This window comes from Oncorhynchus clarkii, chromosome 14 (genome assembly GCF_045791955.1).
Source record: "Oncorhynchus clarkii lewisi isolate Uvic-CL-2024 chromosome 14, UVic_Ocla_1.0, whole genome shotgun sequence".
Lineage (NCBI taxonomy): Eukaryota > Metazoa > Chordata > Actinopteri > Salmoniformes > Salmonidae > Oncorhynchus > Oncorhynchus clarkii.
In genome coordinates this window covers 21,989,983-22,016,502 of record NC_092160.1, presented here as the reverse complement: position 1 = coordinate 22,016,502, position 26,520 = coordinate 21,989,983, and the positions used below count along the sequence as shown (strand labels likewise).

At 42.9% G+C, this 26,520-nt stretch overlaps 1 protein-coding gene across 9 annotated transcripts in view; it reads left to right on the top strand.

Annotated features, from left to right (window-relative positions):
- Nucleotides 1–26,520, top strand: part of LOC139366415 (ecto-NOX disulfide-thiol exchanger 2-like) — a 286,381-nt gene that overhangs the window by 228,201 nt on the left and 31,660 nt on the right. For 8 of the 9 annotated variants that reach the window (XR_011626759.1, XR_011626758.1, XM_071103873.1 and 5 more), the window contains 3 exons: nucleotides 5,079–5,285; nucleotides 16,811–17,044; nucleotides 26,092–26,304. Coding sequence is in view for 7 of the 9 variants with exons in the window: in XM_071103873.1 (XP_070959974.1) it covers nucleotides 5,079–5,285; nucleotides 16,811–17,044; nucleotides 26,092–26,304 (654 nt within the window). In the remaining 2 variants the exon portion in view is untranslated. The remainder of the gene's footprint in view (nucleotides 1–5,078; nucleotides 5,286–16,810; nucleotides 17,045–26,091; nucleotides 26,305–26,520) is intronic. The other variant, XM_071103879.1, reaches the window with a different exon arrangement.

Here is a 26,520-nt window from a genome sequence, read left to right as displayed (position 1 = left end):
TACAGACTGAAATACTCCTCAGCCCCCTTTTTGTGCAAATGGAAAATATCTTGTATCTTTTATTTCAACTCGTGACCAACACTTGTGTTTCTATTTTTGTTCAGTGTATATATACAGGTGATAATGCTTATTGCTAATAGCATACCTGATAATATAGACCATGCATAGGCTATATGCATGGTCCAATCTGTTAAAATCATTTTAAGAAATCATTTTGACTATGTTATTGGGCTCATTTCTGGAAATGTCAATTATATTTTAGATGGTGTCAGCCAAATGTAATTTTCATACATTTTGAGGTGTCCTTTTAAAAAGTCACCAGAACTGTGCATCTCGGTCTCTACATAACAATTCTGATTGTGTGCGTACATGCGTGTTAGTGTGTGTGTCTGTGAAGAACACCCAGTGGGAGCTCTCCTTTAATATCTCTGAGAGAGAACTTTGTCTGGTGACTTTTTCAAAGAAAGCTCACTTGTCAGATTTGGAAGGGATCAATTTCACCCTAAACTAAAACAAAAGCAATTTTTCTCTCGTTAGTTGTTGGGAATTCAGGCTCCTTCAGAAAACAGAAAATACAGTCTGGAGTCACACCCCCTTTCCTTCCTTAAGAACACAAGGCTTTCATGTTGTGTGTGTGTTTTCAATGTGAATATTCTTCCTGTCTCTCTCTCCCTCTTGCCTATTATGGTCTTCCCTCTCCCCCTGGTTTTTTCTCTCCTCCTCTTCTACCGTCTTTCCCGCTCTCCCTCTTCTCACCTATGGTCTTCCCCTCTATTTCTGTCTCCTCTCTCTGTCCGCTCCCTGAGTTCCTCCTCTTTCTGTCTCATCTGAGTCTGCTCCCTGTCTTCCCCCTCTCTTTCTCTCGCTCCCCTCTGTCCGCTCCCTGAGTTCCTCTTTCTGTCTCCTCTGAGTCTGCTCCCTGTCTTCCCCCTCTCTTTCTCTCGCTCCCCTCTGTCCGCTCCCTGAGTTCCTCTTTCTGTCTCCTCTGAGTCTGCTCCCTGTCTTCCCCCTCTCTTTCTCTCGCTCCCCTCTGTCCACTCCCTGAGTTCCTCCTCTTTCTGTCTCCTCTGAGTCTGCTTCCTGTCTTCCCCCTCTCTTTCTCTTGCTCCCCTCTGTCCGCTCCCTGTCTCTCTATTCATTTTCTCGCTATCACTTTTATGTTCCTTATGAAAGGCAGTCTCTTCAAGGAGGGATATCTTTAAAGCCCTAATTCAGAGGAAGCCTATTTATTCTCCAGATTAAAGTTATCACAGGGCTCCGTGATGAGCCTCTGTCCCTTTGTTTGCCAAATAGAAAGACATCTGCTCAGCCATTAGTTAGTGAATCATTGTGACTGTTGAGAATAGTAAACTCCACTGCGGCGGTCACAGCACCATGAGGATGATGTTTAGAGGACTTGTGGGGGGCCAGGAGGAAGAGGAGGGGGTCTTTTAGACCTCAACCTGAAGACAATGAAACAGAGTATTCGAGGTAGATTAGAAAATATGCCTATTGGGCAGTGATATAGGTGAGGAGAGAAAATAGATGACATCTACTAGGAAAATAAAAGAAAGAAAGGAATATAGAGAGAATAAAATAAAGGTCAGAGCTGAAGGGTCTGTTTTCTCTTATTTTCATAGAGATCCAAGCCATGTCATTTTTCTGCCCTTCACCTGTATGTTTGTGTGTGGTCCAGGGGCGTGTGAGGGTTAGAGGAGCCTGGTGATTCAGGGGCCCTGTCATCCCCAGGGCAGCAGGTCAACAGGCTGCATATGGTGGCCATCACAGGGAGCAGGACCTCCAGGCTACCCTGACACCATACTGCCCCTCACACTGACCTTGATCTGAATTACACCTGCAGTGGCTCTCTCTTTCTCTCACTCTACTCTTTCACTCCCCTTTTCTCTCGCTCGACTCTGTCTTTCTCTCGCTTTGAGCCATTCAATTCACGTCTATCTAGCCCCCTCTTTCCTTATTTTCCCTCTCCTGCTTTTCTTTTTTCTCCTGCGTCGCTCCAAACAAGTCTTTTTGTAGCTCAACAGTAGCCAGCATATTGCTAGTATGTTCACTATTGAAGGTTTAATATTGTAAATGACTTTCTCTAAAAGAAATAAGCTCAGCGAGTAGATTGATGGGTGCTTCTTTTTGCTCTGGGCAGCTGGTGTATGCTGTGTGAATATCATCAACTATGTACTGCTCCGGAAGTTGTAACTCGTGGAAGCGTGGTGGTGCTTGAATGAACGGCCAATCATATTGCCCAAATACAAATAGCATGGCATTTACGCTTGTGGTCTTCAATGGTTGGCGACAGAGCAGGTAAATATTGAACTGGAATGCGAAGATGCGCTGAAAATGTACTGTCGGGCCATTGACTGACAAGATCCACTGGCCCGACCGACATGTTTTTACTGGTCCTGGGCCGGCGGGCCATCATTATTATCGGATCCTGCACACGAAAGAAAATAAATGAATGTTCTAGAAAACAATAGGCTAAGTGGATTTTGACTCCACGTTATATGGGATGTGCAAATTCATGCTCTCTCCATCCGAGTAGAAATTTGACTGCAACCACAATGCACACAGCGCACACACACAGGTTCCGAGAGGCGGGACAGATAGCAGACTGTCAAACCAGCAGTCTTTCCCTGTCATCGCTCACTTTGTGACTGACAGGTGCCTGTCCTATCAATAGATCGCTAGAAGATGCATATTGTTCATTCTAGGCGCAGAGTGCACTAGCATACTTTTTCTGACTAGCAAATTGAAAGGTTGTCTAGTTTAATTTAAGGCTGAAAATGAGTCTGTAATTGGCTGTATAGACAACAGCCGGCGCAAGTGGAAAACACTGATGATGGATCTTAACATAAGTATAGGTGTGTGTTTGTCCCAGCAAGCAGAGTGGGCTGTACAGGATGGCCGTTATTGTCTTGTTTCGCAGAGATTTCGAGGAAAGAATGGAGAGCTCTATTGTCATTAAGTTACTGTTTGTCTGTTGTCCTGTGGTGCTGAACATCAGCTCCCAGGATACCAATGTTGCCTCTATCCATGGTGCTGAAGATTCTGATCGGCACTATCTCCTTGTTGACAAGTAGCCACCACATTTTGCGTTCTCCAGTGTCACTCCCACCGTTCATATTCTTTCTGTAGTATAGAGACCACCCCCACTGAACCTAGGAAATACATGCACATTGGGTTTTAAAAGCAGACTTTCAGATCATACAGCCATCGGCTAAATGTCGAAGGACTTTAGCTGAACAACAGTGGCACAGGTCTGGTCCTCTCGAAGAGCTGAGCTTTGAAACAAACTTCATATCACTGACATTTTAACATAAGAGGCCTTGCTCTTGCACCACAAGGCTCTGCCATAGATCCCTAGGAGGGCAGAGGCATCTCAGGGTAGGAATGCAGCTAAAAGGGCAAACTGATCCTAGATCAGCACTCCTACTCTGGGATGGGTTATGAATACAGGCCCTGGTGATTAGTTCTGTCCAGAGCAGTCGAGCCCCATGTATGGTTCAGTAAACTCTCATCTGTGTTCAATTAATCAGGTCTCTCAAGCAATGAACCATTCGCATGAGAGAATCAACCAGCTTTTGGCTAAGAGGATGCATTTGTGTTTATCCCACAACAGTTTTCACATTAACATTAGATATCAATAGAAAAGTTATCCAAGCGTATTGCTGTATGTTTTCGTCATTATTGCTACTCGTTGGTCATGGGAGATATTTCCAAATGTAATTTTTCAAATAATACTTTAATAGATTTTCCCAGCATGAGGCCTCTGAATTAATCAGATGGATATTGTATAACATAAATTACAGCCTGCACATTGCATTATGATGACAGTACTTCAAAATGCATAAATCAATTTCACATTATTTTTTTCACTGTAGAAACACTAGTTTTATATTGTGTTGTAAATTCAGACTGAGTATTTAACTGCTTCTTTAATGCGGTTCTGATTGATTTATGGGACCCAGTTTGTAGGTGGCATGTGAACCAAGGTTATTATAGTAAACTGTAATGAAAACTAATCATGAACTATTTAGTAAACTGAAATAAAAATAATTAACAAACCTGTTTGAAAAACGAAAACTATACTGAAACGATTGTCTTTGACTCCAAAACTAACAAAACTAATAACCATCAATAGTTGTTTTTTGTGGGGTTGAATGAGTGTGTTAAGCTTTTTTAAGCCTTAAGTTTTCAAGGTTCTGGTGGGTCACATTGAGGTTGACTTTATAATTTTAAGGTAGACTCAGTGAGACGACGTTGCCACGAGCAGCACTGCAGATATTGGACGCGTTTGAGTGGTAAGACTACAGCTTCCGACTATAGACTAAAGTCGGGAGAGGTACATCTGTGACAGCCGAAAGTCTGATACTAATGAGGTTTTTCTTCAGCAAGGCTCAGATCAACCGTGTCTGGTTTGGAGATGACATAACCTATAACAAAAGCATGTCTGTTATACAAAATAAATGGCCAAATAAATGCAGTCTTTACCACTAGCGCCGGCTCTTGTCTATACAGCCGATTAGTTATTTTCAGCCAGATCCTTTTTCCACTTATATTAACTAGGCTACTTTTCAATTCGCTAGTCAGAAAGTCCGAGCCTTCTCCCACTAGAATGATATGCATCTTCTAGCAATCTTTTGAAATGACAGGCGTGTGCACTGAGGTCTTGCTCTTGCGACTCCTGTGGTGGGCCGGCCGCTGGCACGGTCGCCAGGTGTCCGTTGTTTCCTCCGACACATTGGTGCGGTCATTGTGTCAAGAAGCAGTGTGACTTGGTTGGGTCACTTTTTGGGATTTTGCTTATTTTGTAATTATCATTAAATAAAACAACTGATTAGTTAGCAACCCTTATAATAATCTGGCTAGTTTTTAGAAGTGCTAGTGCAAACAGATTATCAGTTGGCAGTGCATTCAAAAGCATGGTGATGTTAACTAGGAGATGCTTGCCAGGAGATTCTGGACATTGTTAGAAAAAAACGCTAACTAACGCCTTTAAACTCAGGTCAAATTAATACTTTATCAGTCATAGTGTCCAAGTTTACGGGTAGTTTTCTGTATTGATGCTTCTCTCTTCTCATCTACAGACCTTCCCTTTCCGGCCATGAGGGAGCGCCCTCCCGGCTGTAAGACTGTGTTTGTGGGTGGTCTGCCAGAGAACGCCACTGAGGCTCTCATTGTGGAGGTATTTGGCCAGTTGGGGGAGATCATCGCAATCCGAAAGAGCAAGAAGAACTTCTGCCATATCCGATTTGCCGAAGAGTTCACTGTGGACAGAGCCCTCTTCCTGTCTGGTACATTTCCTACGTTTTCTATTAAACTTCAAGCTGTATTGTGGAATAAATGTCTTCCCTCTTCAGTCAGAGACCTTAACTATGTCGGTCAATGAGGAGACAACAAGAGGTGTTGTGCAATAAATGTCCTCCCTCTTCAGGCAGAGACCTTAACCTCTCTGGGATCGTTCGGGACGCTAGCGTCCCACCTCGCTAACAGCCAGTGAAATTGCACGGCGTCAAATTAAAAACAACAGAAATCTCATAATTATTATTCCACAACCATACAAGTATTTTACACCATTTTAAAGATACACTTCTCGTTAATCCAACCACAGTGTCCGATTTCAAAAAGGCTTTTCGGCAAAAGCAGAACATATCGTTATGTTAGGTCAGCAACTAGTCACAGAAAGCATTCAGCCATTTTCCAACCAAAGAGAGGTGTCACAAAAATCAGAAATATAGTAAAGGTTTGCGACTGAAGAGGGAGGACATTTACTGCACAACACTTCTTGTTGTCTCCTCATTGACCAACGTAGTTAACGTCTTGGTGACAGGGGGCAGTATTGAGTAGCTTGGATGAATAAGGTGTCAAGAGTAAACTGCCTGCTACTCTGTCCCAGATGCTAATATATCCATATTAGTAGTATTGGATAGAAAACACTCTGGAGTTTCTAAAACTGTTTGAATGATGTCTGTGAGTATAACAGAACTCATATGGCAGGCAAAAACCTGAGACAAATCCAACCAGGAAGTGGGAAATCTGAGGTTTGTAGTTTAATTTTAGTGATTTCCTATCCAATATGTTGTGTCTATGGGGCCAGATTGCACTTCCCAAGGCTTCCAGCAGATGTCAACAGTCTTTAGAAAGTTGTTTGAGGCTTCTATTGTGGAAGGGTGTTGAATAAGAGCTGTTTCAACAAGTGGACTAGGCTGAGGCCAATCAGTTGTTTACTGCGCGGTCCCGCGGGCACGCCGTTTCTTCTTTTTCCTCTGTTATGAATACGCTATTGTCCGGTTGAAATATTATTGTAGATTTATTATAAAAAGACCCTAAGGATTGATTGTAAACATCGTTTGACATGTTTCTACAAACTGTAATGGAACTCTTTTGACTTTTGGTGAGGATTTTGCGCTCGCACATTGTGCCTTTGAAATATTTAGACATAAATATGGACGTAATCTAACAAAACAAACATTTCTTGTGGAAGTGGGAGTCCTGGGAGTGCATTCCGGCGAAGATCAGCAAAGATTTATAATGCTATTTATGACTTTTGTTGACTCCACAAATAGGAGGGTAACTGTATGGTTTGCTTTTGTGGCTGAACGCTGTTTTCAGATTATTGAATATTTTGCTTTTGCCGTAAAGCTTTCTTGAAATCTGACACAGCGGTTGCATTAAAAACAACTTTAGCTTTAATTCTATGTAAAACATGTATCTTTCATCAAAGTTTATGATGAGTATTTCTGTTATTTGATGTGGCTCTGCAATTTCTCCAGATGTTTTGGAGGCATTTCTGAACATGGCGCCAATGTAAACAGGTTTTTGGATATAAATATGAACTTGATCGAACAAAACATACATGTATTGTGTAACATTGAGTCCTGGGAGTGTCATCTGATGAAGATCGTCAAAGGTTAGTGATTAATTTTAACTTCTTGTAACTAGGGGACAGTATTTTCATTTTTGGAAAAATAACGTTCCCAGAGTAAACGGGCTATTTTGTCAGGACAAAATGCTAGAATATGCATATAATTGACAGCTTAGGATAGAAAACACTAAAGTTTCCAAAACTGTAAAAATATTGTCTGTGAGTATAACAGAACTGGTATTGCAGGCGAAAGCCTGAGAAAATCCAATCCGGAAGTGACTCATGTTTTGAAAGCTCTGCGTTCCGATGCGTCCCTATTGAGCAGTGAATGGGCTATCAACCAGATTCCTTTTTCTACGTATTACCCAAGGTGTCTACAGCATTTTGACATAGTTTCACGCATTTATGTTGAAGAATGAGCGTAAGCGACTATATTGCGTAAGTGGTCACCTGATGGCTCTGAGTGATTATTGCGTAAAATACAGAGGTAGCCATTTTTCCTATCGGTCCTACTGAAAAGTCAACTGTCCCGGTTGATATATTATCGAATAGATATTTGAAAAACACCTTGAGGATTGATTATAAACAATGTTTGCCATGTTTCTGTCGATATTATGGAGCTAATTTGTTTTCGTGACCGCAATTTCCGGTCGATTTCTTAGCCAAACGTGAAGAACAAACGGAGCTATTTCGCCTACAAAAATAATATTTTTGGAAAAAAGGAACATTTGCTATCTAACTGGGAGTCTCGTGAGTGAAAACATCCGAAGCTCATCAAAGGTAAACGATTTAATTTGATTGCTTTTCTGATTTTCGTGACCAAGTTGCCTAGAGCTAGCTGGACATAATGCTATGCTCGATAAACTTACACAAATGCTTGTCTTGCTTTGGCTGTAAAGCATATTTTCAAAATCTGAGATGACAGGGTGATTAACAAAAGGCTAAGCTGTGTTTCAATATATTTCACTTGTGATTTCATGAATAGGAATATTTTCTAGTAATATTTATGTCTATTGCGTTATGCTAATTAGTGTCAGATGATGACAACGATCCCGGACACGGGATGGGTAGTTACAAAAGGTTAACTATGTTGGTCAATGAGAAGACCACTACAGGTGTTGTGCAGTAAATGTCCTCCCTCTTCAGTCACAGACCTTAACTATGTTGGTCAATGAGGAGACCACTAGAGGTGTTGTGCAGTAAATGTCCTCCCTCTCCTAATAGTTCTAAATGAAGGAAATGAATCTCCAGTAGCAGTCCAGTACTAATCTCCAGTAGTAGTCCAGTACTAATCTCCAGTAGCAGTCCAGTACTAATCTCCAGTAGCAGTCCAGTACTAATCTCCAGTAGCAGTCCAGTACTAATCTCCAGTAGTAGGTAGTCCAGTACTAATCTCCAGTAGTTGGTAGTCCAGTACTAGTAGTTGGTAGTCCAGTACTAGTCTCCAGTAGTTGGTAGTCCAGTACTAGTCTCCAGTAGTTGGTAGTCCAGTACTAGTCTCCAGTAGTTGGTAGTCCAATCTCCAGTAGTTGGTAGTCCAGTACTAGTCTCCAGTAGTTGGTAGTCCAGTACTAGTCTCCAGTAGTTGGTAGTCCAGTGCTAGTACTCCAGTAGTTGGTAGTCCAGTCCAGTAGTTGGTAGTCCAGTACTAGTCTCCAGTAGTTGGTAGTCCAGTACTAGCTAACCTCCAGTAGTTGGTAGTGCTAACCTAGTCCCAGTAGTTGGTAGTCCAGTGCTAACCTCCAGTAGTTAGTAGTCCAGTGCTAACCTCCAGTAGTTAGTAGTCCAGTGCTAACCTCCTAGAGGTAGTCCAGTACTAATCTCCAGTAGTTGGTAGTCCAGAGCTAACCTCCAGTAGTTAGTAGTCCAGTGCTAACCTCCAGTAGTTAGTAGTCCAGTGCTAACATCCAGTAGTTAGTAGTCCAGTGCTAACCTCCTAGAGGTAGTCCAGTACTAATCTCCAGTAGTTGGTAGTCCAGAGCTAACCTCCAGTAGTTAGTAGTCCAGTGCTAACCCCCAGTAGTTAGTAGTCCAGTGCTAACTCCCTTGAGGTAGTCCAGTGCTAACCTTCAGTAGTTGGTAGTCCAGTGCTAACCTCCTAGAGGTAGTCCAGTACTAATCTCCAGTAGTTGGTAGTCCAGAGCTAACCTCCAGTAGTTAGTAGTCCAGTGCTAACCCCCAGTAGTTGGTAGTCCAGTGCTAACCCCCTAGAGGTAGTCCAGTAGTTAGTAGTCCAGTGCTAACCTCCAGTAGTTAGTAGTCCAGTACTAATCTCCAGTAGCAGTCCAGTACTAATCTCCAGTAGCAGTCCAGTACTAATCTCCAGTAGCAGTCCAGTACTAATCTCCAGTAGCAGTCCAGTACTAATCTCCAGTAGCAGTCCAGTACTAATCTCCAGTAGCAGTCCAGTACTAATCTCCAGTAGCAGTCCAGTACTAATCTCCAGTAGCAGTCCAGTACTAATCTCCAGTAGCAGTCCAGTACTAATCTCCAGTAGCAGTCCAGTACTAATCTCCAGTAGCAGTCCAGTACTAATCTCCAGTAGCAGTCCAGTACTAATCTCCAGTAGCAGTCCAGTACTAATCTCCAGTAGCAGTCCAGTACTAATCTCCAGTAGCAGTCCAGTACTAATCTCCAGTAGTAGTCCAGTACTAATCTCCAGTAGTAGTCCAGTACTAATCTCCAGTAGTAGTCCAGTACTAATCTCCAGTAGTAGTCCAGTACTAATCTCCAGTAGTAGTCCAGTACTAATCTCCAGTAGTAGGTAGTCCAGTACTAATCTCCAGTAGTAGGTAGTCCAGTACTAATCTCCAGTAGTAGTCCAGTACTAATCTCCAGTAGTAGTCCAGTACTAATCTCCAGTAGTAGTCCAGTACTAATCTCCAGTAGTAGTCCAGTACTAATCTCCAGTAGTAGGTAGTCCAGTACTAATCTCCAGTAGTAGATAGTCCAGTACTAGTCTCCAGTAGTAGGTAGTCCAGTACTAGTCTCCAGTAGTTGGTAGTCCAGTACTAGTCTCCAGTAGTTGGTAGTCCAGTACTAGTCTCCAGTAGTTGGTAGTCCAGTACTAGTCTCCAGTAGTTGGTAGTCCAGTACTAGTCTCCAGTAGTTGGTAGTCCAGTACTAGTCTCCAGTAGTTGGTAGTCCAGTACTAGTCTCCAGTAGTTGGTAGTCCAGTACTAGTCTCCAGTAGTTGGTAGTCCAGTACTAGTCTCCAGTAGTTGGTAGTCCAGTACTAGTCTCCAGTAGTTGGTAGTCCAGTACTAGTCTCCAGTAGTTGGTAGTCCAGTACTAGTCTCCAGTAGTTGGTAGTCCAGTACTAGTCTCCAGTAGTTGGTAGTCCAGTACTAGTCTCCAGTAGTTGGTAGTCCAGTACTAGTCTCCAGTAGTTGGTAGTCCAGTACTAGTCTCCAGTAGTTGGTAGTCCAGTGCTAACCTCCAGTAGTTAGTAGTCCAGTGCTAACATCCAGTAGTTAGTAGTCCAGTGCTAACCTCCTAGAGGTAGTCCAGTGCTAATCTCCAGTAGTTGGTAGTCCAGTGCTAACCTCCAGTAGTTAGTAGTCCAGTGCTAACCTCCAGTAGTTAGTAGTCCAGTACTAACATCCAGTAGTTAGTAGTCCAGTGCTAACCTCCTAGAGGTAGTCCAGTACTAATCTCCAGTAGTTGGTAGTCCAGAGCTAACCTCCAGTAGTTAGTAGTCCAGTGCTAACCTCCAGTAGTTAGTAGTCCAGTGCTAACATCCAGTAGTTAGTAGTCCAGTGCTAACCTCCTAGAGGTAGTCCAGTACTAATCTCCAGTAGTTGGTAGTCCAGAGCTAACCTCCAGTAGTTAGTAGTCCAGTGCTAACCCCCAGTAGTCCAGTGCTAACTCCCTTGAGGTAGTCCAGTGCTAACCTTCAGTAGTTGGTAGTCCAGTGCTAACCTCCTAGAGGTAGTCCAGTACTAATCTCCAGTAGTTGGTAGTCCAGAGCTAACCTCCAGTAGTTAGTAGTCCAGTGCTAACCCCCAGTAGTTGGTAGTCCAGTGCTAACCCCCTAGAGGTAGTCCAGTGCTAACCTCCAGTAGTTAGTAGTCCAGTGCTAACCTCCTAGAGGTAGTCCAGTACTAATCTCCAGTAGTTAGTAGTCCAGTGCTAACCTTCTAGAGGTAGTCCAGTAGTTAGTAGTCCAGTACTAACCCCCTAGAGGTAGTCCAGTAGTTAGTAGTCCAGTGCTAACCTCCAGTAGTTAGTAGTCCAGTGCTAACCTCCTAGAGGTAGTCCAGTACTAATCTCCAGTAGTTAGTAGTCCAGTACTAATCTCCAGTAGTTAGTAGTCCAGTGCTAACCTCCAGTAGTTAGTAGTCCAGTGCTAACCCTCTAGAGGTAGTCCAGTAGTTAGTAGTCCAGTGCTAACCCCCTAGAGGTAGTCCAGTTGCAATCTCCAGTGGTAATCTCCAGTACTAATCCCCCGTCGTAATCTCTAGTCGTAATCTCCAGTACCAGTCCCACTAGTCATGTTGCATGCACCAGGGTCTTTTTTATCTCCTTTTCCATCAAAGCTTTTATACTCCAGACACATGCCATCTTAAATCTCTCTCTATATGCAAACTAGATACATATATCACAGCCCGACAAAGTACATTTAACACTGGCCTCTACAATAATATCCTATGCATTATTTATTGTGTGTGTGCGTGTCTGTGTGGTGCATATGTGTGTGCTTGTAGTGACTGTTTCTCATAAAACCAGTTTTAACTTTGTAAGTAGTCACACCAAATCCTCATTACTGAAATGTGTCCAGATTTAATTCTCAGGTCATTGTACTTTAGAAAAATATAAAACACAAAATATGTTGCTGTAGTTTGTCCATAAATCATAATGATTTATTACGTAAAAAGTGTCTGGGTACATGTCTCATTACCGTAAAAACTCCAATCAGTTTTTCGACAGAATGCATCATGTGTAAGTAAAACTGTCTGCATTCTGTCTGCCCCCAGGGGGCAGGATGGAGTTTGGGAAAGCCTGATCTAGAGGAGTTGTCCTTAGATGAGCACAAGTTCATTTATTTGCTTTTATGCCTTCAGAATGAGGTTCTTATTCTCAAACACTCCCTTTACCCCACTTGACTTTCTCACATTATGGCAAAAAAATTATAATTGGGACAAAGTTAGAACTATTACCTTACCAAAATGGGGGCATGAATGGGCTTTAGTGATGTGGTCAATTGTTTACTGACTCCTTTTGTTTGCAGATTTAGCTAAGGGCTTCTCATTACCAAAATGGGAACCTTAATATCGGTAATGCTAATTCTAATGTATAGACAATGGGTGTGCTGTGCTGGTAACTTCAATTATTTACTAGGACCACTGCTTTTACTGGTTTGTATAGATGATTTGTAAAACAGTTCAATTGAGTACAGGCTTAACTGAATGAACAACATAGACAGATGCCGTGTGGAATTGTATTAAATAGTTTGGGGTATGGCAAGTGAGATAACATGGGTAAATTGACATGTAAATAGATCCCAAGGTTTAAATCCATTTGTTGACAGGAAAGTCATAATTGTATGAGTTAGCCAGTAGGTTAAACAGCAAGCGTGAGGAATGTGCGTTCTTGTGCCGCGCTTATAGGCTACAAGGTAAATAGGTGAATGACGTTCCACACATGGCAAATAAGAATGTGGAGAAGAACGAGACGCTATACTGATGATATGTTTGTTTTCATTCCCACTACGCCTATATAATAGGAACCAGAGAGAATTATGTTATACTGCTTAATGAAGTTAAACAACCATTCAGACCAGTCTTCCTGATTTGAACGTATTATTTGACAGGGTTTGTCAAGAAATATGGGGTGTTTAAACCCCATTTAACTTACTTTAAGCCACAATCTGCAATTTGAGCAAAAAGCAACCCTGCCACTTAAATTAGGATATGCCCCATTTTGACATGTGTACCTGTTTTAGCACTTACTTATACTGTTGTTTGATATCATAAGCCAGTTTTTGGTCCTTATCTCACATATTTAGATACTGTTGCTGTATATGACAACTGAAATGCTGAATTGTTTCAATGAGCACTTTGTATCATCTAGTAAGCTGTCTGATTCAGTGTCCTCTGTCTCTGTACAACCCTGTGTGGATGAACCAGTGAGAGCTGGTCAAACTTTTAGCTCTTTGCCATTCTCAGTGCAGGTGGTACGTAAAGCCCTGAAATCCTTAGATCAGAGAAAGCCTGCAGGTCCTGATCTTTTGGATCCCTGCTTTTTAAATCTGGCAGCTGATTTCATAGCTGAACCACTTACATATCTGTTCAATCTAACCCTGGAATGTCATGAAAATCTGGAAATCAGCATTTGTCCTACCACTTTTAAAAGGGGGAGATCCAACACTTTTAAATAATTATAGGCCAATCTCAAAGCTGTCACCCCTGGTGAAAATACTTGAAACCCTTGTGAGTGAACAGCTAAAATAGTTTTTATTTACTAACTCTATTTTATCAATGTACCAATCGGGCTTCAGGAAGAAGCATAGCACAAACCATGATAGTTTTAAATGATATCACTGAAGCCCTTGATAAAAACAGCACTGTGTCTCACTTTTTATTGATCTCTCTAAGGCTTTTGATACAGTCGATCATGCTATACTAAGGCAGAGATTGTCAAGTGTAGGTCTTTCAGAGCATGCAGTTGCATGGTTTTCTAACTATCTGTCTGATAGAACTGTGCACTCAATTTGATGGGCTTATGTCTGTTAAATTGCCTCTTTAATGGTGTGCCCCAATGCTCTGTACTTGGTCCTCTCTTATTCACTATTTATATAAATTATTTAGACAAAAATGTCCAAAATGCGCAACTTCATTTTTATGCTGATGATACTGTTATTTACTGTTGTGCCTCGTCTCTTACAAAAGCTTTCCAGAACTTGCAAACTGCTTTTTATACTGTTCAACACACATTGTGTCAATTGAAGCTTATCCTCAATACTGACAAAACTAAACTAATGGTGTTTTCTAAAGCAAGAAATAGACCTCTGAACCTTTCACCTATTACTACCTGTCAGGGAAAGGAGATTGAGGTTGTAACCTCATAAATATCTTGGAATTTTAATTGATGACGGCCTCTCTTTTAAATTGCATATTCAACAACTTACAAAAAAATGTAAGCTGAAATTGGGATTTTATTTTAGGAATAAGGCCTGTTTTTCTTTTGAAGCCAGGAGGTGGCTAGTATCAGCTACATTTATGCCTTTACTAGACTATGGGGATATTTTATATATGAATGCTTCCACTCAGTGTTTGAGATCAATTGACACCCTTTACCATGGCATGTATACCAGGGTTGGCTGGCCTTCTCTAGTCACTCGTAGGCTCAGTCACTGGTATACTTTTATTTACAAAGCCATTTTGGGTTTACTACCTTTTTATTTTGACATTTTTATTGTTCAGAAATGTGGTGGGTACTCTCTTCGTTCGCTGGACTTTATCCTGCTAACTGTTCCAAATGTCCGAACTGAATTTGGTAAAAGGGCTTTTATGTACTCTGCGCCATCGTCTTGGAACGCCTTACAAAATACTTTTAAACTGGAAGAACTTGTCCCGATTGGTATTTTTAAATCACTGATGAATGATCTTGAGACTGATTCCCTGACCTGTCAATGTTTTTAATTAGCTGTTTTTGATGTTGTTATACTCTTGTGAATTCTATGGTTTTTACGAGGTTACTTGTAGTTTTTCATGTTGTATTTTTGTAATGACTTGGTGCTGCCTATCTTGGCCAGGACGCTCTTGAAAAATAGATTTTAAATCTCAATGAGCCCTTCCTGTTTAAATTAAAATAAAATTAAAATAAATACTTTGTTAAACATTTGCCCATAGGATTCCATTCAATCCAGAAATACATCTAAATTACCTTACATCCACATCATAGTACACCAATATTACCTTTAAAGACCTTTAATAACTTTGTTTTTGCGCTTAAGTTCACTTTTGACTCTTGAAAATACATGAATGTAGTTACAGTACTATACTGAAATAAGAGGTATTTTAGTCAATTGCATTAAGAGCAGTACTTTTAGTATTATGCAAGTCTGATGTATTGGGTTTCTGAATCTCTAGAGATCAGTACAGTTTTTCAATGGCAAACTATGCAACTCTCTGGGCAGGTGAGATTTTGTCCCAAAGACAACTGTTAATTCATGTTGACTCTAGTATTCCTTCCATTTGTTATGTGCAACAAAAAATACACTTAGCCAAGTGATCAGTTCTTCTCCCTACAGTTTCTCTTCCCTTTCTCTTAAAAAATGTTGTTCCGACCACTCCCATTAGGCCTACAGAAATATAATGTATCTGATGGGATACACAAACAAAACTGTAGACAAGCTACATTCCTTGCCAAATCACAACAGCTTTATCACAAATTCAAAATGGACTGGTTGATTAAAAGTAGGGAAGTATGTGTTCCAACCACGAGCTGCAGTTTTGGAATAATAGATGTGGCTCGTCTATTTAAGGCTTTTTTGTGAACTGCTGTAGTGTGCCATTTAGAAAAGGTTACAGCCACCATAAACCTCGGCAGGTTCCAGACTGAAATATGCAACAAAACCATTGTTTTGATGAAGACAAATAGTGTATTTATTAGTCTAGTCTATATCAACTGCAGTCATTTCTATAATCAGTACCTTTGTTCTCCAACTGTTGCTGGCGATGATGTGTGGTAAATAATTAGAAATATGCTCCGTATCCCCTCTTACAGCGTTGTTGCGTTAGGTAGGTCTATTTGTAAATAATGTTGGCTTCGTGGTGGTGATCGAGGCCTGTTGGTGGTAGTTTTGTGATAACTCCACTGTGATGAACATTTTGTGGATAATTTTTTTTTCTTAAAATGTACCATTCAATTTTGTTTTAACATTAACCCATCTTGAAAAATACATAATATCTTATCAATAAACACAATAATGATCAAATAAATAAGTACAGATCCTAATATAAGTGATCCTAGAGGAAATTTTGTGAAAAATTACCCTTTTTTGGGGGGGGGGTCAAATGTGAGTTTTGTGAGACCGACCCGTGTGTGTAGCCGTCTCAAGTGACTTGGCCTAGCTTTTCTCTTCAGTAAGAATGGATAACTGTCCAATACATTATGTCCACCACCAGTCCCACAGACCACCATTCTAGTTAGTTTAGTAGTCCATCGGCCTAGTTGTCCAGCATCACAGAGCTCTCCAGTCTCCCTATGAAATATTGAATCACATCTGTGAGCCTGAAGCAAAGAGCAGGCCGTGTTCGTGTCAGAGCGCCCGTTTTCACCTAGGGTCATTTGAGTGAATGAGCGGCGATGGAGAGGAGGAGGAGTGAAAGAGACTGAAGAGTGAGACAGCAGAAAGCAGGAGGGAGAGAGAGAGAGGAGTGGGAGAGAGAGAGCGAGATACAGAGGAAAGATGCGCAGGAGAATGGAGAGAGATGTTTGCTTGGGTGTCACTAGAGGACCAATTAGTTTATAAGTCTTCTCTATGAATTAGTTTAGAGAACAGAAAGGTGTTTACTCCAACCCCACAAAGCTACTTTAGCTGGGATGCAGCTGTGACAGGAACCAACAGATTAAAAAGAGGAGAGCCTCAGAGGGATGGGGAGCGATGGATGGACCGATCGTTTCAACCCAAATAGAGGATGTCAAGAGAGAGATGCAGGTGTCTGATAGAAAGTGGTTTGTGGGTATTTACGGCGCTTTATCGCCCTGCACCTGCCCGTTTAGCAGAGTGAAATGTCACTCGTGATGTTACCAATTGGTTCTAACGCTCTCTCCCCCCTTCTCTCTCTCTCCCCCCTCCTCTCTCTCTCCCCCCTCCCTCTCTCCCCCCCTCCTCTCTCGCCCCCTCTCTCTCCCCCTCTGTCCCCCCCCCCCTCCCCCCCACTCTCTCTCTCCCCTCCCCCTCTCTTTCTCTCTCTCTCCCCTCAACCCCCTTTCCTCTCCCTCCAGGCTACCGTATGCGTCTGGGCTCCAGTACAGACAAGAAGGACACAGGGCGGCTCCATGTGGACTTTGCCCAGGCCAGAGACGACTTGTATGAGTGGGAGTGTCGTCAGCGCCTGTATGCCAGAGAGGAGAGACACCGCAGAAGGATGGAGGAGGACCGTTTCAGACCCCCCTCCCCTCCACCCATCGTCCATTACTCAGACCACGAGTGTAGCCAGCTGGGCGACAAGATCAAAGGTGGGGCTACACACACAGTACACACTCAGACAAAATAGAGATATATAAATGTTTACACATTCACACAAAATAGAGGTATAGAAACGTTTACACACACACACACAGCACACAGACACACAGTACAGAGAGACGCAGAGAATAAAAACACACGGACACACAGAATACAAAACTCACACATTATCAATGTGGTGGAAATTCTACCTTTAACTAATGAGGAGAGGCTAAATCAATAATCAATCAAGGTATTACTTTTATTAAAAACCTATTATAATGAGGCTGGTTGACCCCGCCCACGCAGGTGAGATGGAGTGAGAGCCTCCTGTACAAAGAATACAGGATCATTTATATAGTCAAGCTACCCCATGCAAGCATCTGCAAAACACGTGACCCTATGTGTGTGTGAGGGGAAACAACTGGGTGAAAAGGTTGCCTCAGTCTGTTGCAACTGAGTGAGAGCAACAGGGGCCAGAATGACAGGAAGTCAATCCAGACATACTTCCTCTAACAGTAGCTCTACAGTTCCCCAAAGTTGGGCAAGCAAGCGCTTTTGACTGTCGGGCCAGATGATGTATGGTTGTACTGGTCACGCACGCATGCACGCGCACGTGTATCTTTGGCCCAGAAACAGGTTCCAGACTGAACAATAGCTCTGTTACTGGTGTGCAGGATATAACCTTTAGTCTGTCTCCGATCAAGAGGAACCAGTCAGTTTCTGTCAATCTTGGCTGAGTGGCCAGACATCATGGGTCATTCTACACACAGTCAGGACAGGCCTCTATTAATGCACGCACACACTTTTCTATCCTATATATGTTAGTTTATATGACAATCTCAAACCCAAAGTCCAGGCTTAAACACAGATGTTTTAGTACACAAGCATTAGTTAGGTTTAACTTCGAAATGCCCTCACATCAAGCTGATCAACCGGTACACAATGTACAGTGTTCCACTGTGGTCCTCCTCTGGGTTTGATTTGGTTGACAAATCCTCCTGACACACGGCAGAGCTTGATGTTGTCTATATGTCTGATGAATCTGTCTCTGGGTTTAAAGAAGCTGTAGACTCAAAAGCCCCATCTTCTCTGAGGCTTAAAGTGTGATTCTGTACTTTCTCAAAGGCAGATGAACTCATGGATACCATTTTTATGTTTCTGCGTGTATGAAGGAAGTTTGGTAGTTTCACGAGCCAATGCTAAGTACAAAAATGGCCCTTTAACCTGTTTGTGTGCATGCGTTCGTGCTTGTGTATTTATATGCTTAAAGATAGAGTGTAAAGCATGTCTCCACTGCTGAAGGACATAAATATCCCCTCACACAACTTGTTCAACTTAGACTTCTGAATGTGAGGATTCCAGTGGAAAGAAGCTCAACATCATGTTTTGTGAATTAGGTTAGTAGACCGGTAGCCTCACTGCCATCTTAACCCAAACACCTTGAGACGTTCTCCATTAACTGCTACACAGAGCAGTGGCCAAGTAATGAATGTGGCTTCTCTACTTTCAGTTTAGCTGAGAAGCTGCTAGATATGAAAATGAGCTGCCAGGCAGTAGTTTTAGTAACCACACATCTCTTCAACACATTCCTGTGCTTTTACTGTATGTGGGTTTTGTGAATCTTAGGGACCTCCTCAAAATTATATATGATGATGTATAGATGCATTGAAAGAGATGTTTTTCACTGTGTCCCAAATGGCACCCAATCCCTATATAGTGCACTACTTTAAACTAGAGCCCTGATCAAAAGTAGTGCACTATATAGGGGAAAGGGTGCCTTTTTGGATGCAACTTCCATACAGCAGATAAACTCTCATTTTGTCCAGATGCTATATTTTATTGGGCCCTGGTCATTGTCAGATATTGTGTGTGTATTGATAATGGACCTGTAGTTGGTAGGGAGGACTAGTGACTGTGGAGAGCTTGGAAACCTACATCTTTCTATAGATACAGATGAACACATCAGGGACCTCTGGTTATGACATCTTAGGGGCTTCACCTTAAATTAATCAAAAGCCCTCTCGATCTTAGTGTGTGAACATGTACACAGAGTTGGCAAAACATTAAGAACACCTATTTCCATACAATAGACTGACCAGGTGAATCAAATCAAAGTTTATTTGTCACGTGCGCCAAATACAACAGGTGTAGTAGACCTTACAGTGAAATGCTTACTTGCAGGCTATAACCAATAGTGCAAAAAAGGTATTAGGTGAACAATAGATACGTAAAGAAATAAAAACAACAGTAAAAAGACAGTGAAAAACAGTAGCGAGGCTACATACAGACACTGATTAGTCAGGCTGATTGAGGTAGTATGTTCATATAGATATGGTTAAAGTGACTATGCATGATTGAGGTAGTATGTTCATATAGATATGGTTAAAGTGACTATGCATGATTGAGGTAGTATGTTCATATAGATATGGTTAAAGTGACTATGCATGATTGAGGTAGTATGTTCATATAGATATGGTTAAAGTGACTATGCATGATTGAGGTAGTATGTTCATATAGATATGGTTAAAGTGACTATGCATGATTGAGGTAGTATGTTCATGTAGATATGGTTAAAGTGACTATGCATGATTGAGGTAGTATGTTCATGTAGATATGGTTAAAGTGACTATGCATATATGATGAACAGAGAGTAGCAGAAGCGTAAAGAGGTGAATCCAGGTGAAAGATTTGATCCCTTATTGATATCACTTGTTAAATCCACTTCAATCAGTGTAGATGACAGGGAGGAGACCAGGTTAAAGAACGATTAAGCCTTGAGACAATTGAGACATGGTTGTTTATGTGTGACATTCAGTGGGTGAATGGGCAAGACAAAATATTGAAGTGCCTTTGAACAGGGTATGGTAGTAGGTGCCAGCCGCACCAGTTTGTGTCAAGAACAGCAACGCTGCTGGGTTTTTCACACTCAAATCAAATCAAATTTATTTATATAGCCCTTCGTACATCAGCTGATATCTCAAAGTGCTGTACAGAAACCCAGCCTAAAACCCCAAACTTCAAGCAATGCAGGTGTAGAAGCACGGTGGCTAGGAAAACTCCCTAGAAAGGCCAAAACCTAGGAAGGAACCTAGAGAGGAACCAGGCTATGTGGGGTGGCCAGTCCTCTTCTGGCTGTGCCGGGTGGAGATTATAACAGAACATGGCCAAGATGTTCAAATGTTCATAAATGACCAGCATGGTCCAATAATAATAAGGCAGAACAGTTGAAACTGGAGCAGCAGCACAGCCAGGTGGACTGGGGACAGCAAGGAGTCATCATGCCAGGTAGTCCTGAGGCATGGTCCTAGGGCTCAGTTCCTCAGAGAGAGAGAAAGAGGGGATTAGAGAGAGCATACTTAAATTCACACAGGACACCGGATAGGACAGGAGAAGTACTCCAGATATAACAATCTGACCCTAGCCCCCAGACACAAACTACTGCAGCATAAATACTGGAGGCTGAGACAGGAGGGGTCAGGAGACACTGTGGACCCATCTGATGATACCCCCGGACAGTGCCAAACAGGAAGGATATAACCCCACCCACTCAACCATTTGAGTGTAAATCAAGAATGGTCCACCACCAAAAGGACATCCAGCCAACTTGACACAACTGTGGGAAGCATTGGGGTAAACATGGGCCAGCATCCCTGTGGAACACTTTTGACACCTTATCAAATCACATGGTTAGCAGATGTTATTGTGAGTATAGCGAAATGCTTGTGCTTCTAGTTCCGACAGTGCAGCGATATTTTACAAGTAATCTTATCAATTCCACAACGACCTAATACACACAAGTCTAAGTAAAGGAATGGAATAAGAATGTATAAATATCTGGAAGAGCAATGACCGAGTGGCAAAGGCAAGATGCAATAGATAGTATAAAATACAATATATACATATAAGATGAGTAATGCAAGATATATAAACATTATTAAAGTGGCCAAGAATTTTAAGTATGTATGTAGGCAGCAGCCTCTCTGTGTTAGTGATGGCTGTTAAACAGTCTGATGGCCTTGAGATGGAAGCTGTTTCTCCGTCACAGATTCTACACTCTGGAGAGCCCTGCGGTTGTGGGCGGTGCAGTTGCCGTACCAGGTGGTGATACAGTCCGGCAGGATGCTCTCAATTGTGCATCTGTGAAGGTTTGAGGGTTTTAGGTGACAAGCCAAATTTCTTCAGCCTCCTGTGGTTGAATAGGCGCTGTTGCGCCTTCTTCACCACACCATCTGTGGCTGGACCATTTCATTTTGTCCGTGATGTGTACTCCGAGGAACTTGAAACTTTCCATCTTTTCCACTACTGTCCCGTAGATGTGCATTGGGGGGTGCACCCTTTGCTGTTTCCTGAAGTCAACGATCGTCTCCTTTGTTTTGTTGACCTTGAGTGAGAGGTTGTTTTCCTGACGCCACACTCAGAGTGCCCTCAACTCCTCCCTATAGGCTGTCTCGTCGTTGTTGGTAATCAAGCCTGCTATTGTTGAGTTGGAGGCGTGCATGGCCACGCAGTCATGGGTGAACAGGGAGTACAGGAGGGGGCTGAGAACGCACCGTTGTGGGGCCCCAGTGTTGAGAATCAGCGAAGTGGAATGTTGTTTCCTACCCTCACCACCTGCGGGCGGCCAGTCAGGAAGTCCAGGACCCAATTGCACAGGGCGGGATTGAGAGCCAGTGCCTCAAGCTTCATGATGAGTTTATAGGGTACTATGGTATTGAAAGCTGAGCTGTAGTCAATGAACAGCATTCTTACATAGGTATTCCTCTTGTCCAGATGGGATAAGGCAGTGTGAGGGCGATGGCATCGTCTGTGGACCTATTGGGGCGGTACGCAAATTGAAGTGAGTCTAGGGTGACAGGTAAAGTGGAGGTGATATGATCCTTGACTAGTCTCTCAAAGCACTTCATGATGACAGAAGTGAGTGCTACGGGGCGGTAGTGATTTAGTTCAGTTACCTTTGCCTTCTTGGGTACAGGAACAATGGTGGCCATCTTGAAGCATGTGGGAACAGCAGACTGGGATAGGGAGAGATTGAATACGGCCGTAAACGCACCAGCCAGCTGGTCTGCGCATGCTCTGAGGACACGGCTAGGGATGTCTTGCGAGGGTTAACACGTTTAAATGTCTTTTAGAGTCCGTGCCCTGTTCTGAGGGCAAAAGGGGGTGCAACTCAATATTAGGAAAGTGTTCCTAATGTTTTGTACACTCAGTGTATTTGGGTGATTGTGTGTGTTAGAGAGACCATAGAGAACAAAACCATCTTAGACGTTTCCACTTAATAACAGCACTTGCAATTGACCAGGGCAGGAATTTAATGAACTGACTAGTTGGAAAGGTGGCCACGTAACCGGTGTGGCTGAATTTCAAAGTATGCGGTGTCCATATCCAACAGAGCTTTCAACCGCAAGGGGGGCCTTGCGTTTTCACTGCGTAACATCCGGCGCAACATAACAGATTGCTTATGAATAATGTGAACGAGGACATCACCAGTGTCATTAACAATGAAAGTCAATAACACTCGTCTCTTCACATCTCCTTATCAGTCTACAACCCAAAACATGAATAATGCAAAACAACCACTGTTGTTCATACAAAGGCATTTGAAACATGATATTCACATCGCTACCATCCACTGCCCTCTAGTTAACATGCAGAGCAGACCTGGAGGAGAGCCAGAGCCTGTGGTGCCATTTAGAATACATTTTCGGGATTTTATTAAAGATATCACTATTTTCTCTCCTCCCTCTCCTTTCCTATCCTCCCTCCGTTTATCTCCTCTACTGCTATCAGCTTTGGGCTGAATGAATGAACTTGTTTCTCTAATGAGCTATGATGAAGGGGATGGCTGCCATCTTGTCGGCTCCTAACCAACAATGCTATTTTAGTTTTTTCGCATTGTTCGTAACTTGTTTTATGCATAATGTTGCTGCTACCGTCTCTTATGACCGAAAAGAGCTTCTGGACATCAGAACTGCGATTACTCAACTCAGATTAGACAGATTAGCTAACATTAAATCTCTGGAAAATAAATGGGGCGAATTGAAAACACGTATATCCGACCAACGGGACAGTCAAAACTGTAATATCTTATGGGTCACCAAGTCGTGGCTGAACGATGACATTAAGAACATACAGCTGGTGGGTTTTACACTATCGGCAGGCAGCCTCTGGAAAGACACGGGGCGGGGGCCTATGCATATATGTAAACAGCTTGTGCACAATACCTAAGGAAGTCTCGGTTTTGCTCACCTGAGGTAGGGTATCTTATGATAAGCTGTAGACCAAACGATCTACCTAGAGTTTTCATCTGTATTTTTCGTAGCTGTCTACATACCACCACAGACCGATGCTGGCACTAAGACCGCACTCAATGAGCTGGATAAGGCCATAAGCAAACAGGAAAACACTCATCCAGAGGCAGCGCTCCTAGTGGCCGGGGACTTTAATGCAGGGAAACTTAAATCCGTTTTACCTACTTTCTATCAGCATGTTAAATGTGCAACCAGAGGGAAAGGAACTCTGGACCACCTATACTCCACACACAGAGATGCGTACAAAGCTTGCCCTCACCCTCCATTTGGCAAATCTGACCGTAATTATATCCTCCTGATAACTGCTTACAAGCAAAAAGTTAAGCAGGAAGCACCAGTGACTCGGTCTATAAAAAAAGTGTCAGATAAAGCAGATGCTAAATTACAGGACTGTTTTTCTAACACAGACTGGAATATGTTTCCAAGATTCTTCCGATGGCATTGAGGAGTACCCCACATCAGTCACTGGTTTAATCAAAAAGTGCATCGAGGACGTCATCCCCACAGTGACTGTACGTACATACCCCAACCAGAAACCATTGATTACAAGTAACATTCGCGCTAAGCTAAAGGTTTGAGCTGCCGCTTTCAAGGAGTGGGACTCTAACCCGGAAGCTTTTAAGAAATTCCGCTATGCCCTCCGATGAACCATCAAACAGGCAAAGCCTCAATACAGGACTAAGCGCTTGAAACTATTAGACTACAAAGGGAAGCACAGCCGAGAGCTGCCCATTGACACGAGCCTACCAGACGAGCTAAATAACTTCTATGCTTGCTTCGAGGCAAGAAACACTGAAACATGCATGTGAGCAGCAGCTGTTCCAGATGACTGTGATCACGCTCTCCGCAGCCGATGTAAGACCTTTAAACTGGTCAACATTCACAAGGCCGCTGGGCCAGACGGATTACCAGGACGTGTACTCCGAGCATCCGCTGACAAACTGGCAAGTGTCTTCACTGACATTTTCAACCTCTCCCGGTCTGAGTCTGTAATACCAACATGTTTCAAGCAGACCACCGTAGTCCCTATGTCCAAGAACACTAAGGTAACCTACCTAAATGACTACCGACCCGTAGCACTCACGTCTGTAGCCATGTAATGCTTTGAAAAGTTGGTCATGGCTTACATTAACACCATTATCCCAGAAACCCTACACCCAATCCAATTAGCATACCGCACCAACATATCCACAGATTATGCAATCTCTATTGCACTCGACACTTTCACACCTGGACAAAAGGAACACCTATGTGAGAATGCTATTCATTGACTACAGCTCAGGGTTCAACACCATTGTGCCCTCAGCTCATCACTAAGCTAAGGGTAGGTAACAATACATTCACCACGCTGATCCTCAACACAGGGGCCCCTCGGGTGTGTTCTCAGTCCCCTCCTGTACTCCCCTGGGACTAAACACCTCCCTCTGCAACTGGATCCTGGACTTCCTGACAACCTCCCCCAGGTGGTAAGGGTAGGTAACAATACATCCACCACGCTGATCCTCAACACAGGGGCCCCTCGGGTGTGTGCTCAGTCCCCTCCTGTACTCCCTGTTTACTCATAACTGCACAGCCAGGCACGACTCCAACACCATCAATAAGTTTGCTGATGACACAACAGTGGTATGCCTGATCACCGACAATGATGAGACAGCCTATAGGGAGGAGGTCAGAGACCTAACCGTGTGGTGCAAGGACAACAACCTCTCCCTCAGCGTGATCAAGACAAAGGAGATGATTGTGGACTGCAGGAAAAGGAGGACAGAGCACGCCCCCATTCTCGTCGACGGGGCTGTAATGGAGCAGGTTGAGAGCTTCAAGTTCCTTGGCGTCCACATCACCAACAAGCTAACAAGGTTCAAGACAGTCGTGAAGCGGGCACGACAAAACCTATTCCCCCTCAGGAGACTGAAAAGATTTGGCATGCGTCCTCAAAAGATTAACAAGACATTTGTGAAGTGGTTGAAAAATGAGTTTTATTGACTCCAACATAAGTGTATGTAAACTTCAGACTTCAACTGTATTTACCAGGCGGTGTCATAGGAAGACCCTAAAAATTGTCCATGACTCCTGCTACCGCATGGCAAGCGGTACCGGAGCTCCAAGTGTAGGTCCAAGTGGCTTCTACAGCTTCTACCCCCAAGCCATAAGACTTAAGACTATTTGTGTCGCCCCCCTCTCCTCTGTGCTGCTGCTACTCCATTATCTATGCATAGTCACTTTATTAATTCTACCTACATGTACATATTACCTCAATTACCTTGACACCTGTGCCCCGGCACATTGACTCTGTACCGGTACCCCGTTTATGTAGCTTCGCTATTGTTATTTACTGCTGCTCTTTAATTTGATATTCTTATCTCTTTCTTTTTTGGGGGAGTAATTTCTTAAAACTGCGTTGTCAGTTAATGTCTACTAAGTAAGCATTTTACTGTTGTGTTCGGCGCATGTGACAAATACAATTTGATTGGAAATGAGTTGTTCGCCAAAATGTGTGACTTTCTGCATCTGCCATTTCTGTATCGCCTTTCCTCTCAGTTCTCCATCAGGCCATGATAAATAGGACAGAAGAACTTTCATACCATAGAGATCCTATTGAATTCATTGTTATTTCATTCATAAATGTATGTTCTAATTCCTACCTATGTTTCAAACCATAAATGCATTTATTTTCGCCGCTAGTTGTAACCTTACCCCAAACAAACCACTGACCTTAACCTTAAGTCTTACCTTAACCCTCTCCTCAGATGAGGCAGCGTTTGCGGCGGCGGTGCACGTGCTGCTGACCTGGGTGGAACGCGGTGAGGTGAACCGTCGTAACGCCAACAACTTCTACTCAATGATCCAGTCGTCCAACAGCCACATCCGCCAGCTGATGAGTCAGAAAGCCGCCCACGAGAAGGAGTTGGAGGTGGCCAAGGACAAGTTCAAGACCGCCCTGTCTGGCATCCTGGCACAATGTGAGTACACACCAGGCTGACACACACACAGGACCCACAACAGGGTAAGGGTCATCATAAAACCACTTGTGGCATTCCCTTTGAAGCAACGTCACATTGTCCCTCTAAACGTTCTCAACCCTCAAGTGATTTTCATGTCACAAGATCACAAGTTCCAGGTCAGTGCTCCATACATGATGGATCAAATACCCAGGGACATGGAACAGAGATGGTCTT